This window comes from Lathamus discolor, chromosome 5, assembly GCF_037157495.1.
Source record: "Lathamus discolor isolate bLatDis1 chromosome 5, bLatDis1.hap1, whole genome shotgun sequence".
Taxonomy (NCBI): domain Eukaryota; kingdom Metazoa; phylum Chordata; class Aves; order Psittaciformes; family Psittacidae; genus Lathamus; species Lathamus discolor.
In genome coordinates, this window is record NC_088888.1 from 125921872 (window position 1) to 125937073 (window position 15202).

Sequence of the window (15202 nt, forward strand, 5' to 3'; positions counted from 1 at the left end):
TGTGTAATCTGTTTTTAGAATGATAGTCTTGGTGCCTGTTTTGAAAGGTGGGGTTGACTTTGCTAGCAGAGCTCAAGCCACGGAGTTTTGAGTCTTAAAATAAAACAACCCTCACACTCCCCTGCCCCCAAATCACCCCAGCAACTCAAAACTTTGCTACAAAAGTGCTCATAAAAAGTAATCTTTAGAATACCTGCAGTGTGCACTTCTTGCCTGTGATTATTTTATATATATATATATATATTTTTTTTTTTTCTGCTGTACTGTTTACAGAATCCTTTGTTTACTGGCACACATGTATTTTTTTCCTGAAATAGTTCTGGATTCTTGGACCAAAACTGTGCCAGTTTTAAGCATATGGATTTTGGCCACAGAACTAAGATTTGTTCAAAGCCAGTGACAAGGAGCAAGGAGACATTTCATAGCAACTTACTTTTGAAATAAATCTTATTCTTCCAAATATTCTCATTCACTCCTAACAAAGCTGCACTGTCCTTACACTTGAAGCTAAATAGAAAGTTACGAGTTTAAAAAATCCACGTGTGCAAGAGAGAGAAGGGGTTGCTAATAAAAGTTCTTCTGTATTTATGTTCAAATATACATGTTTATAAATGGTTGCTGCTGAGATATATGTTTGAATACATGTTTTAACAACAGAGAGACTTGTGTATCCGCAAAAGTGAAATCATTGTTGCTGTATAAAATCTCACTCCCCCTCTGTCTTGCGGAGTCTGAGCAGTATTTGTCAAAGAGCATATAAGCCACATTTAGGAGGTAAACATCCCTCAGGGCAGAATACTTTCCTTGTGAGCTCACTTCAGTCCTAATTTGCTTGTTTTTCTCCTGCATCCCAGCGTCCCTGCAGTTGGCCCAGTGCAAAATTGGAAGATAGCTCTTGCTCTGGGACTAGAGGATGATTTTATGTTGAGATTTCTGCCTGTCCTTGACAGGCAGAAGGAAATATTCTCATGTAACCTCAACTGCATTTACACAAAGTCAAACAGAAGTAGCAAGCACTGTTAAAGCAAATATAACACTTGGAAGAGTGTCCTTGAAATGTATGCTCTTTCAGAGCCTGTAATGTTCTTGCTACAAGAATAAAGAATGTTATGGGGGTGTTAACAGAAAAAGCAGCAAATTGAGCAGTGGCATAGATGATTTTTTGCCTGGATTTCTGCAGAGAATTGGATATTTGACAAAGAAATGCAGATCTAGTTTGCTCGTTATTTTGTTAAGCTTGGTTTGACTTCGGCTTTTCATTGTCAGGGTGTGGTTAAATCTGACTGTGGGTCTCTGAAGACTGGCAAAAATGCTGTTTGCTTTTAAATGTTTCAGTAGTTTGGAATAGCATGAGGTATGAAATATAACTAAACTACTCTGGTTTTCTTTATTGACAGAAGATCTGGCTTTGGTCATGTGATTAAATGCAATTAATTTATAAAGTGGGATAGTTTAAACAAAGGAAGAACTTATTTTTGTGTCATCTGCTGCCTATGGCTTGAGCCTGTAAACAGCCATAGTGGATCAGGAGCATCAGATGTTGCTGATCTAAGCAGATAACTATGTGACAGCAAGATTTAGTCATCCCTATAGAGAACTTCTTTATGATGTAGTCCTGCCTATTATCTGTGGTTTTGCTTGACTCTTTCAGTACATAATTGCAGCCCAATTTTTAACTTTGTGAGCACTCATTTATCCTCTCTTCTCAGTTTACACTTTCGTGGTACAGGTTTCTCAGTGTGTCAGTCGAGGGTTGGTTGTGTGCTGCTGGTGCTCCTTCTTCCTGTTCATCATGTACTTCTCATGGCAGTGGTTGGTCAGTGTCTGAGCCCAGAGGTTCTGATCAGGCCTGGTGACTGCAAGCTTAGAGCAGGCAGCAGCTGCACGCTGCAACTCACACCCACTGCTGCCACTGGTGGGTCATGGAGGGAGCCTGTAGCACAAAGCGTTGAGGCCTCTCAGCTGCTCGGACCAGTCCTTACCCCTTCTCCCATCCAGCAGAAATGCTGCTGCAACTGGTTGCCCATTCTGGGGGGCCAGATTTCACCTTACCCCCCACTGTTGTCTCCTGAGTTTCGGTACATGCTGCAGCAGCACCCTCCAAGGTTTAGTAAAGCTCCTGCTGTTTGGGACTCTTGTGAGACCTCACCTGGAGCATTGTGTGCAGTTCTGGTGTCCTCAACATAAAAAGGACATGGAACTGCTGGAACAAGTCCAGAGGAGGCCACGAGGATGATCAGGGGACTGGGGCACCTCCCGTATGAAGACAGGCTGAGGAAGTTGGGGCTGTTCAGCCTGGAGAAGAGAAGGCTGCGTGGAGACCTCAGAGCAGCCTTCCAGTATCTGAAGGGGGCCTATAGGGATGCTGGGGAGGGACTCTTCATCAGGGACTGTAGTGACAGGACAAGGGGTAATGGGTTAAAACTTAAACAGGGGAAGTTTGGATTGGATATAAGGAGGAAGTTCTTTCCTGTTAGGGTGGTGAGACACTGGAATGGGTTGCCCAGGGAGGTTGTGAGTGCTCCATCCCTGGCAGTGTTCAAGGCCAGGTTGGCCGAAGCCTTGGGTGGGATGGTTTAGTGTGAGGTGTCCCTGCCCATGGCAGGGGGGTTGGAACTGGATGATCTTGAGGTCCTTTCCAACCCTAACTATTCTATGATTCTATGACTTTCTCCCATGTCTGTGCAATGATCGTTGATCATGTAGCTTTTCATGTAGAACTTCCCAGACTCTTGCAACCAAAAGACTTCTGTGGAAGATCCTTTAAGTTTCCCAAACAGGGGGCATATCAAATTGTTTAACTTCTGCCAAATCACTGGGAGAATGCATCAGTGTTTCTAATTATTCTTGACAGGTGTCTTCTACTCTTAGCACTGTAGGCTGTTAACCCTTTTTGAAACAACGGGATTCCCAGTGTTAGGACAGAGTCAAGCCTAGGGCACATGGCTTTTTGTTGTTAAAGGGTGAATGCAAAGTATTTTTTTTTTTTTTTTAAAGAAGTTACCCACACCTGAATATGTATCTGCAGAATAAAGACATGGACTGGTCAGAAGGATCCTCATAGTCCACAGCTGCTTGAATAGCTAATTTTCAGGAGTTTTTGTGTTTGTTTTCCTGACTGTAAATAGAAGGGAGTTCAGTTGCCTGTCATCATTCCACCAGGTGGGATCTAATACCTAAACAGCTTCAGTCTCAATGCCTGAATCTGCATGTAGCCCAAGAAATTACAGGTTTAAGTAATTTAGCAATATGGTGTTAACTGATTGTGTGGGAAGGTGCCTAAACAATACTGCCTGTTATTTGCTCTGGTATTTCTAATCCATAATGGATTTTTAGATGGTGAATGTTAGAAGAGGTTTGGAGAGAATGTGTTTGCCCCTTATTGGCAGGACATGCCTTATGGTAGGGGCTTGGGTCTGTATGGGGGAGTTGTGGCCAGATGGCGCTGGAGGAGAGTAACCCATTCCCTATGGGAGCCACTGAGCCAGCCACTCTGCTCCGAGGGAGGCTTCTCTGATTAGCACTTTTGCCTTTGTATTGCTCTTGCTGCGAGGCAATGTTTTAGTGTTGTTATTAGGAGATTTTACTATGTTAGCTTTAGGCCTGTTTCCCACTTACGAAGATAACTGCCAAAGGACAGGTGATGCCTTTCTCCTGTCTGTGATATCACATGCAGATTTGTATGTGGACTCTCTGCTTTATAATCCAAATTTTTAATGAAAATACTATATAGACTAAAGCCCAGGGCTGACCTCCATGACACCTCTTTTCAAATATCCATCTTGTTTGACAGTCAAACACTGATAATTGGGTTTTCCAGTGCAGTATTTTATGCACCCATTCATGCACCCACCTTATTTATTATTATAAACAGTATTTCCCTTGTTTGCTTATAGGAAAGTTGCACTGAATAGGGTTATGAGTCTTAAAAAGGTTGAGATACAGCCTATCCCCTGATCCCTTCTCTTCACTGATCCAGTTACCCTCTTAAAGGAATAAGAATGCTATGCCAGTATTTCTCCTTGAAAAACTCTATGTTGGCTGTTTTTTAGCACTGTGTTACTTTTTAGGTGCTTGTACATTTGTTTTGGTGTCCTGTCCCCCTATCCTGTTGCACATCCTAGTATCTTTTTGTGTTGAATTGAGGCTGACCAATGTGACCCTGAGCACTCCTCCTTTCACTACGTAAGTGGGGGGATAGGGCAAGTAAGAAGTGGATGGTAAAAGCACTAAGCAGAAGCAGAGATTTTGATTCTCCCTTTCCTGACCATCCCTTTGATTTCCTTTGTGACTTATTCCCCGCTCCTTTAGTACTACTTCTTCAAGAGAAGATGTGTTTGCCACACAGGCATAGCATGAGTTTTAATTAACCCACACATGATTAAAGCAAATAAAACCTAGCACAGATATTTCTGTGATTCATTGCTATGCTTTATTTAGCAAAAATGAAGGGAGGTTTACCCTAAAAGACTTTTATTCCCTGGTTGCTCAGCTTCAGCCACTGCTGCCCATCCATCACCCACCTCAATCCACTGTTTTCAGGGTTGTGCAAATTATCAAAGAATGTGGGTTGTGTGAGGTTTTAACTTTTAAGTCTTGCTGCTTTGGAGGAGATGCCCTTGTTTGCATCATGTGCCACTGGAGACATCCACCAAGAATGGGACACTTGGCCATCCTGACATGAGCTGTCTTAAAGTAGATTTGTATCAGTCATGCCAATATATGAAAATGATAGATATTAGAATAGAATAGAATCGAATGGTTAGGGTTGGATGATGGAGCTAGGCTTTTTTCAGTGATATCCAGTGATAGGACAAGGGGCAATGGGTGTAAACTGGAGCATAGGAAGTTCCACGTTAACATCAGGAAGAACTTCTTTACTGTAAGAGTGACAGAGCACTGGAACAGGTTGTCCAGGGAGGTTGTGGAGTCTCCTACACTGGAGATATTCAAGGCCCGCCTGGACAAGTTCCTGTGTGATGTACTGTAGGTTACCCTGCTCTTGTGGGGGGGTTGGACTAGATGATCTTTTGAGGTCCCTTCCAACCCTTGGGATTCTGTGATTCTGTGAAAGGACCTCAAGATCATCTAGTTCCAACCCCCCTGCCACGGACAGGGACACCTCACACTAAACCGTCCAACACAAGGCTTCATCCAACCTGTCCTTGAACACTGCCAGGGATGGAGCACTCACAACCTCCCTGGGCAACCGATTCCAGTGTCTCACCACCCTAACAGGAAAGAATTTCCTCCTTATATCCAATCTAAACTTCCCCCCAGGACATTACCCCTTGTCCTGTCACTACAGTCCCTGACAAAGAGTCCCTCCCCAGCATCCCTATAGGCCCCCTTCAGGTACTGGAAGCCTGCCATCAAACTGATATCTCTCCAATTTAGAGACAAGGATGTCGTGTGGGACAGTGTCAAACGCTTTGCACAAGTCCAGGTAGATGATGTCAACTGCTTTACCCTTGTCCATCAATTCTGTAGCCCCATCATAGAAGGCCACCAAATTGGTCAGGCAGGATTTCCCCTTAGTGAAGCCATGCTGGCTGTCACCAAGCACCTTGTTGTTCTTCATGTGCCTTAGCATGTTGTCCAGGAGAATGTGCTCCAAGATTTTACCAGGCACAGAAGTGAGACTGACTGCTCTGTAATTCCCCGGGTCTTCCATTTTCCCCTTCTTGAAAATGGGGGTTATATTTCCCTTTTTCCAGTCGTCGGGAACTTCACCTGACTGCCAGGATTTTCCAAATATGATGGCTTCCCGGACAACATCCCTGTACTCTACCCAGGCCACCTGTCCTTGCTTCCATAAATTAGGAAAATCCAAAACAAAGGAAATGCAATGTAGTGAGGTGTCCTGTATGAATACACTGTGGTAGTCCAAAACAGTGCCCAGGCAATCTTACTTGCACAGTACTGTGCCTTTTTATGATAGTTCTCAGGCTTGCTCAGTCTCTTTCTTACTGAGACCTTCTTTTACTAATGAGTGGTTTGGCCACTATAGATGAGAAAGTGAATTTGTAAATCCAGGGCTGGAATCGGAAAGGTAATCTCAGTGGTGCAACAGCAGTTGGTAACAGGTGAACTGTCAGCCTGGAGAAGGTGAGATCGTGTCTGTGATTTCAGCCAGTGAGGGCTGTAAAGAGGCTGCATAAGGACACTGGCTATGACTCACGTGTCCTCTCTAGATGCAGACTTGTGTGGTTAGCAGCAAAACAAAACAGCATGTCAGCACAGGATGCAGATGTGTTTCCACAAGTCACAACGAAACTAGCTGGCTGGCCTTTGCAATTCATTTGTCAAAGCATTTCCAGTTCCCATTTTGAGGCTAGAGGCTAATTATAAAAATAATTTCAGGAACACTACATGGTGCTCAACTGAAATGATATTCAATTAAAAATAAATCTGAAGAGTGCCTGTTTGGGAGTATTAAGCACTTTGTGCATGCTGAATTAAACAGGAATTTTAGTTGCTGATTTGGATGTGGGAAGTGTACAGAGATGTTAGTGCAGAGGATCAGTCCTCAATTCACAACTTGGATGCTAATTCGACTGGGAGACTGTCCTATGATTTTTTTTTTTTTTTTTTTTTTTTGGTGGCAAGTTAAGCAGTGAAATCTGCTGCTGGCTGGGAATTGTTTTGTGGAATCCCATCTGGAAACACCTTCCTCTGAAAGGGGCCAGTAATAGCAGTTCAGAAGAAAGGGTAAATAATTGTATGATCTAATTCCAGACATGCTTATTGGTGTCTTGTGACACTGAATACTCGTCTAAGACCCAGATCACAAGAAATGCTGTCCTTACAGGTTTTAATTATAGTATAAATATTTACACAGGTTTTATATTAATTAGGATACTTATGGGTGTTGTTACTGACAGTAAAAAACAAAAACAAAAACAAAAGAAGTCCAGTCTTTATCAATCTTGCTTTGTTGCTGGCCTCGTCAGCTTACTAGAATCTGCAGTTTTTTGAGGCAGAACTCTGGTCCTTGTGTCTGTGCCAAGAATTCATAAGGGAGAAGAAAAGGTTTTGGTTTTGTTTCTTTGGTGTTGGTTTTTTTTGGGTTCTTTTTTCTTTTTTCTTAAACAGCAGCAAGCAAACCCCCAAATGCTGTCATAGCTTCATATCTCAGTCACTTCCTTGTTTGCTGGGTAGTTTTGTGCAAACATGCTGCATTAAAATTACAGTGCTCTCAGTCTACCCTTACCAAGCCAAGGCAGTTTGTATCTCTTTGGAGTCAGGGCCAAATGTCATTTATTTTGCTTGTCTCCTGCTAGCTGTAATATAGTCACTGAACAGTACTGAAGGATGCTTTGAGAAATATCCCATCCGATTTTCATTTACCTGATCATGTTAACAGCACAGAAACTATTAAGAACAGCCTTCAGCAGTAAGTTCTTGGGCCCTGCGCACAGCTTTGAGCACAGCTGTATGAGATACCTGCTCTCTTCCTCTGTGCTCCTTCAAATCTATTGAAGTTCCCAGAGAAAATGTGGAATGTGATCAAGTAAATTTCAAGGCAATTTCCAGGCATTGCTTTTGGAGCCTGTGATGAATTGCAAATATGAAAGGACTCCTCTCACAGCCATAAAAATCCGTGTGATTCATCTATATGAGAAACTGGGAGTGGCACTAACTTACCCTAAGGTGTTGTGGTTTAAACCCAGCTGGTAGCTCAGAGCACACAGTCGTTCGCTCAGTCCCCCTCTTCTTCTCCCCTACTCCCAGAGGGGTGGGGAGGAGAATGGAAAGAGTGTAAAGCCCCCGGGCTGAGATAAGAACAGTCCAGTAACTGAGGTGTAATACAAAACCACTACTGCTACCACCAATAATAAGGGGAATGACAAGGGGAGAGAATATAAAACTAAAAGGGGAAAGGAAAAAAACCCTCAACAAACAAAACAATAAACACAAGTGATGCCCAATACAATTGCTCACCACCTGCCAACCAGTACCCAGCCCTACCCGAGCAGCGAAGTGGCTGCAGATAACAATCCTGGCCCCAGCCAAGGACTGGGGATCTGTGGAGGAATTTTCTCTCCCAGCAGCAGTCAGTTCCTGTAGCCTCTGGGGAGGGACTGCTTCTGCAGCTCTCTCCATACTGATACTGCAGGCTCCAGCTGAACCAGCTTCATCCTGGAGCCTGTAGGGTATCAGTCATGGAAGCGTACTGAATATTCCCATCTCCCAGCCCAGGCTAGGTGCTCTGTCATCAGACCAGGGGCTCTGAGGATCCTCTCTCAGTTTATTGTGCCTCCTGTGACCAAATGTGATGGTGACCCAGCTTTATTGAATCAAAGGACAGCTGACAGTAGCTATTCCTATGCAGAACTTCCAGTGGAAGCCTGTGGGAGTTAAAATTTCATGGGGATAGAGAGCTCTCTTGCTTCATGTAATGTTTGGCGACACCAACTGCTTTAATTTTGACTTCAATGAGAGCAGGCAGTTGAAATGCAAACTGCAGAGGTGTTTCATGGTTTTGTTACTTGAAAGACTGAACAGGCAGTAGAAATAAATGAAGTAGGCTGAATTGTTAAAAAAAAAAAAAAAAAAAAAAGTGTTATCAGTGAGGCCAACCCCAAGCCAGGAACTGCATGTGCCTGCGAGCAATGCTGCAGGCTGCAATATCCATGGGGGAGATGCCAGCTGCCTTCTTACTGGAGAAATATTTCCTCCCCATAGCTCTAAAGATGGCTTCGATGGCAGGGAGAGGCAGTTTCTGTCACTGCATAGAAGGGTGAAGCTTCTGCTTTCCTGACTGGGTTTGGAAGTGATATCAGTGGCGATTGTTTGGCTCTAACATGTACCATAGGTAAGGATCAGTTGTTTGAAATGTTGCCACTTATAGAATCATAGAATAATTAGGGTTGGAAAGGACCTTAAGATCATCTAGTTCCAACCCCCCTGCCATGGGCAGGGACATCTTACACTAAACCATCTCACCCAAGGCTCTGTCCAACCTAGCCTTGAACACCGCCAGGAATGGAGCATTCACAACTTCCCTGGGCAAACCCATTCCAGTGCCTCACCACCCTAACAGTAAAGAATTTCTTCCTTATATCCAATCTAAACTTCCCCTGTTTAAGTTTTAACCCGTTACCCCTTGTCCTGTCACTACAGTCCCAGACGAAGAGTCCCTCCCCAGCATCCCTATAGCCCCCCTTCAGGTACTGGAAGGCTGCCATTAGGTCTCCACGCAGCCTTCTCTTCTCCAGGCTGAACAGCCCCAACTTCCTCAGCCCGTCTTCATACAGGAGGTGCTCCAGTCCCCTGATCATCCTCGTGGCCCTCCTCTGGACTTGTTCCAACAGTTCCATGTCCTTTTATGTTAACTGGCAGCTCTGGTGCGGTGGGAGGCTGGATCCAGCATTCATGCTGTGTGACAGGCCATCAGGAATATGTGTCAGACCGGTTATGCTTCTGGTGGCCATAGGGAAATCCAGAAAATCAGAGAGCAAATGCTGTCCTCGAGGTCACTCTTTCTCCTTTCCAGCAGCTTTCTCCACTGAGAGAGAGCCCAAATGTGTTTAAAGCATCCTGGAATAAAGCAAACACAGCTTTTGCTGTTAAGAGTCTTGGGAGGGGGAATTAGCAAGAAGAGCTACAGAAGCCCCAGCACAATTGGGATAGAAGAGATGGGAACTCCCAATAGAGTTGGACATTTGGCAATTGCATGTCAGACAAACACAGAGTAAACACTACATATGAAACAAAGGGACCATAAAAAGAGGAGTGTGGGAAGAGCTGGTTTGTATGGGAAAGAGGTGTGGAGACCCAAAAGGCAAAATGGCTGAACACAAAGATAAAATAAATGAAGGCATAAATCAAAAGCAGTGAAACTGGGGGTGTGTGGTGTGTGTGTAAAGCACAAGCCTTAGAAATAGTCTGCAATTAAAAAAGAAGAGGGGTGAAAAGAGAGAAGACAGGCACTGTGGTCAAAGGCAAACATGTAAGAACAGGCAGTTAACCTGGAAAGGGTGTGAGGTTTAATGACACATTAATGAGTCGCCACTAGTAGCAGGAATGTCCAGTGCTGGCTTGTATAAACACACAATGACAGTGACCCAGTCTCTCTTCATCCTGCTCATGGTTCCTGTGCTCCCTTAGTACATCTGCCTGTGCTAAGCTATGGTCCTGTCCCACCATCCAGGTGTTAGTGCACTGGCCAGGCTGAAGGGTCCCCAGTTTCCTTTATGCCGGTGGCAGTTTGCTGTGGTACAAATAAGTGATGTAATCTAATTATCAATACAAGCTATATTGGCACACACACACTGAGTGGGAGAAGAAATTAACTTATAAAGTCAAGGTTTGCAGAGAAAATGTTTAGCAAAGACCTTTCTCTGTTGATGTGGTCCATACTTTGAAGATGGAAAATGACTGATAAAGAGAAACTTGAGTAGAACTAGAATAAATAAAAAAATAACCCTAAGTTAGTGCTTACTGTGCCATGTGCACACTTTTGCCAAACAAAGAACCTCAAACTTGATGACAAAGCTGTATATAAGCTTGCATAATGAAATCTGAAGCTGGACAAACACAGCTTGGTTTTCATTTATAGTTTAAAGCCCATAATCTGTCCAACTTCATAAAGATCTTGACGAAACTGAGCCAAGTTTTGGGAGACCTTGGCTGAGTTATAGTTTCTGATGGAAACTATGCAAAAAGAATGGGCTTTCATGCCAAAGTTATGGTTTTGACTGTGTTTAAGTTTGGGAGTTAAAGTCTAAACTCGAAAGTAACATAGAACTCGAAGACTTCTGGGGAGCAAAAGACGAAGTTAACTGAGGCTGCAGTGTCCCTTTTTTTTTTTTCCTGGGTGTTTTTTTTCTTTTTCTTGTTTGTTGGGGTTTTTGTTTGTTTTGTTTTGTTGGGCATTTTTTTGTTTTTATTTTTGTGCTAGTCCGTGCTCTGTCTTTGTGGAGGCTTTTTGTATTTACCGCATTTCCATAAATGAAAATTAAATACAGATTCTGTTCTGCCTTTTGTTTTCATGTTAACAAACATCTGGAAACTCAGCTTGTATAATAAACAGGCCATAGCAAGTAGGTTTTGCTCTACAGTGTCTCTTTTGGGAATGGTTATATTAATACTGGCTCTGCTTTAGAGGAGTACATCAGCTGTTTTCCCGTTGCAGATGTTGTCCTGGAGAAGGCCATGCATAAGTGCATTCTGAAGCCATTGAAGGGCCATATTGAAGCAATGTTGAAAGAGTTTCATACAGCGGATGGTTCTTGGAAACAGCTAAAGGAAAACCTGCAGTTGGTGCGGCAGAGGAATCCTCAGGAACTGGGTGTGTTTGTTCCAACACCAGACTTTGTGGACATTGAAAAGATTAAAGTTAAGTTCATGACCATGCAGAAAATGTATTCACCTGAAAAAAAAGTCATGCTGCTGCTGCGAGTTTGCAAATTGATTTACACTGTTATGGAGAATAACTCAGGTATGATGCTTCTCATGGGTCAAGTTCATTGATACTCTAAACCTGTGGTTGTCTTTTGGTGGAAGAAATCACCTGATTCTGCAGATATGTCTCCTTATCCTGGAGCTCTCATGGCATCTCCGTGCCCTTTTGAGAGGGATTCTTTCTCTCTGCTTCCTTCCTGGCCTCTCTCATGCACCTGGCAGCACATTTTACAAATTCAATGAGAAGCAGAGGTGTAAGGCAGTTAAAAAAAAAAAACCAGTTTTGCTTAACTGTAGGCTTCTGAAGTTGGCTGTTATCCTGTGAGCCTGGAATTTGACACCGGTACTAAATTAGTATTTTTCTGTAAATTTTAACAGAGCTAACACCCTGTATTTAGCCATAGTTATTGAATAAGTTGTAATCAATATGACAACTAAAAGGCTCTACATTAGTAGGTGAAGGAAAGCACCCTCTGATCCAGTACTTTTGGCTTGCTGTGCCTCTGAATGTCCTCATTTGGACACTTTCTTTCCTGTTTTTGGAACATCTATGTAGCAAGCATCCAAACCTGACCTTGAAACCTCCATAATGGAATAAAACTACAGACTACTCAAGACCTGCTGAGTACTCAGTGGTACAATTAAAAAGCTGTGCCACATGGCATGAATTCATAGGTGCAGCCCTGTTGCCTGATGTCCGACCATACACTGCTGTGGCAGGTCAGGAGCTGAGATGAAGCAATGCTGGTGGTTGTGGGAGGTGTTTTTCCCCTAAGCAAGTATAAGCTGCTTCAGGTGGTTGGCAGTTTTGTTCCTAAGTGGGCACTGGATTATGCAGCTGGGTCCAAGGCTGGTCAAGATGCCACCTTTCCTTTGAGATTGGAGATGAATGGTGAAAGCTTGTGGTTGAAGAACCCCAGGCTCTTTTGCAAGATTCAGGTCCAAGCTCCTGCCCAGCTTATTGTTTCTGTGCAAAGTCCTGTGGTTTAAAATGGATATAGGAATCCACATCATTTTACTTCATTAAGGTGATTCCAACATACAGAAGAAAAGTATTGTGAGGCTGCTGCCAGTTAACTGTTTCACTGGGGGACTTGGGCTAAGATGTAAATAGCTCTTGGGTTGTCTTGTTTTGTCATATGAAGTTTAGAAAACATGGCATTGACCCAGCAGCTGTTCAAGTGTCTGACAGCCAGATAGTAATGTAATACCTGGAGGATATGCCTTACCTCCTTAGCTGCTATAACTTTAGGTATCAGCCCCTCAGTCATGTAGAGTTTCACCAAAGTTTAAGTTGGCTCCTGCTCTTCATGGTTTAAAGTGACCATCACACCAGTTACACAATGAACACAATTTGGACAGGCCCAGAGATCTGGCCACATAGTATAGTATTTTCTAAACAGAAAGTTTAAATGCAGTAAAAAGTGGTAGGAGTGAGACAGACCTAGGTACACCACAGTCCCTGCGTACAGCTGTGTGCTGCCGTTGCTGATGAGGCTTCACTGGCTAGTTGTGAATTACATGAGGCTTTGCTCACTGGTGTTTCTAACTATGCTCTGTCACAGAAATGAGCTGAGTTTTCGGGTCAAATGTAGTAGGCTTTTATATTCATGCTTTTCTGCTGGGATTCAGACCTAGAAACTGGTATATGTGGCTGGATCCTTCCAGAAAGTGGATGTCATCCCTGCATGTGTTTAAAAAAAAAAAAAAAAAGCCTATTCATCACACTTCTTAGCCAGTGACAGAAGTGCAGGTGGAGGTCAGATCAGACAGGCATGGCAGCCTTATATGAGTTCACCAGTTGAGCTGACGCCAATGTTAGCCCAGTCTTTAAATTCCCTTGCATGCCGCAAGGTGTGCATCATCAGATTTGTGCTAGTTAGAAGTACAAGATGAAGCTGGTGTTAGAGTCCTGTCCAGTGAGCATCAGATGATGTTCTCTTTTCTGCACATCAGTAACAGGAGGCTCTAGAGTAATACAAAGCTACTGGTCAATGAAGACGGCAAAGTAATGCTTTCCTTTCAAACACTGAAAAAGGTAAGGAGTTATGGTTTGTCTGTCACTGTTTGTGTTCCCTTCAACCCAGGGAGGCTGTATGGAGCTGATGACTTCTTGCCTGTGTTGACATATGTACTAGCCCAGTGTGATATGCTGGAACTGGATACTGAAATTGAATATATGATGGAATTGCTGGATCCATCTTTGCTGCATGGAGAAGGTAATAATTTATTTATATTTCTTAGAATTGAGTGAAGGACTAGGGAAGGGGAAATTCTTCCTCATAGCACAGTTGCTGTTAACCTTGTTTGAGTAGAAATCCTTTCAAAGGGAGTCTAAAATAGAGGCATCATGACAGCAAGCAAACACATACACTGTGCAGGTGCCAAATGTGGTTATCTTCCGTGCATGAAAATATCCTGAGAGTATTTATAGAGCCACAGAATGCAGTTAAACTGTGAGACAAGTAATGGGACTTGGTTTAGGTGCTTTGTAAAAATTTCTGGGGGAATTCTCTGCCCCTATGGGGAAAGTGCTTTTGAGAATATTGACCCCTTAATGATTGCTTCTTCCCACTATTTGCTTCTCACAAAGTATTTTTATGAGCCCTAGGAGTATGTTTCCTAAGGCACTCTTGAACGATGGCTGAAGTCCACTAGAGGCCAGGAAATCTCCCTTCTTTCTGTTTTCAAGGTGGTGTTTTTAACAAAGAGGCATTCTGCAAGTTCTTGGTAGGCCTCAGAATCTACCAGTTTATGAGGAAGTATAAAGGTTCTTGTGACCAAGCTCATCTGTGAGTTTAAGCATATGTGTATGTTTCCCATTCCTGCTATCTCTTGGCTTGCTGAAATTGCTGTATCCTTTTATGTGTTGGCATGCACAAGAGAACTGTGCCAGGACTCTTCCAATTTGGCACTAGTCTGTTCCCTGCTTTGTGTACAGAGCATCCTCTGGTGCGTTGTTTGGGAATCTTGGAAAAATAGTTGGGATGGAAGCTGGAGATCATTAATGTGCTTGAAGGGCAGAAACATTTACTGGACTATTAAGTCATGTTGGTTTTAATGCAGCAATGCATTATTTTGCATGGTTTTAATGCAGTCTGTCTATTGGCTGGCCCTGTCTTTGGCACCAGCTGAACTATACTGTGCAGTAAAAATTGTTTAGTGATTTGGGGTTGTGCAGTTCAAATGTAATGTATTGTCCAGTGTGTCTCATGGGTCTTGCATGTATTCTATGTATTGAACTTGTTGCAGAGCTAAAGGCCAGGAAGATACCACCAGTAATACAGAAAATACTATTGTGAGCATAGAATGCATCTTTGAATAACTCCATGAATAGATTGTGCTGCCTCTTAATTGGACACTCCCACTCAAATAGTTTACTTTAAAAAGAGTGAGAGAAACAAATAACAGCATGTCTCTTGTTTCTCCTGGTTGTTGAGGACTATTACCTCCTGTTGAGAATCCTTTTCCTTTGTGACCTGCAGCTTCTTTTGTACATAGGTAACTCTGTTGTGACTTTAATTTGTTCTCCATCATATGATAAAGGTGAAGTATGGAGGACTGTACATGTCACCTCCTGAACTAGTTGGACGTTATGGCGAACGCTAAAAAGGTGACACAGTCTTCCTTTTTTAAAAAAAGGGGAAACTCTTTAGAATACTTCCAAGGTACAAATAATACGTTATTGTTGCTTTATTTCTACTAAAGGTGGTTGCTTTTAACTTCCTGAACAGCGGTACATTGTCTTTTACCTTGTTTAAACACCAATGTTTATTTCATCCCCACTTGAAGC

The 15202-nt window shown here is 43.0% G+C and overlaps 1 protein-coding gene across 12 annotated transcripts in view; it reads left to right on the forward strand.

Annotated features, from left to right (window-relative positions):
* Nucleotides 1-15202, forward strand: part of RIN2 (Ras and Rab interactor 2) — a 193601-nt gene that overhangs the window by 162262 nt on the left and 16137 nt on the right. For 11 of the 12 annotated variants that reach the window (XM_065682626.1, XM_065682627.1, XM_065682629.1 and 8 more), the window contains 2 exons: nucleotides 11141-11446; nucleotides 13497-13628. In XM_065682626.1, coding sequence (XP_065538698.1) covers nucleotides 11141-11446; nucleotides 13497-13628 — 438 coding nt within the window. Of the gene's footprint in view, nucleotides 1-11140; nucleotides 11447-13496; nucleotides 13629-14101; nucleotides 14202-14955; nucleotides 15023-15202 lie in introns of all 12 variants that reach the window. The other variant, XM_065682630.1, reaches the window with a different exon arrangement.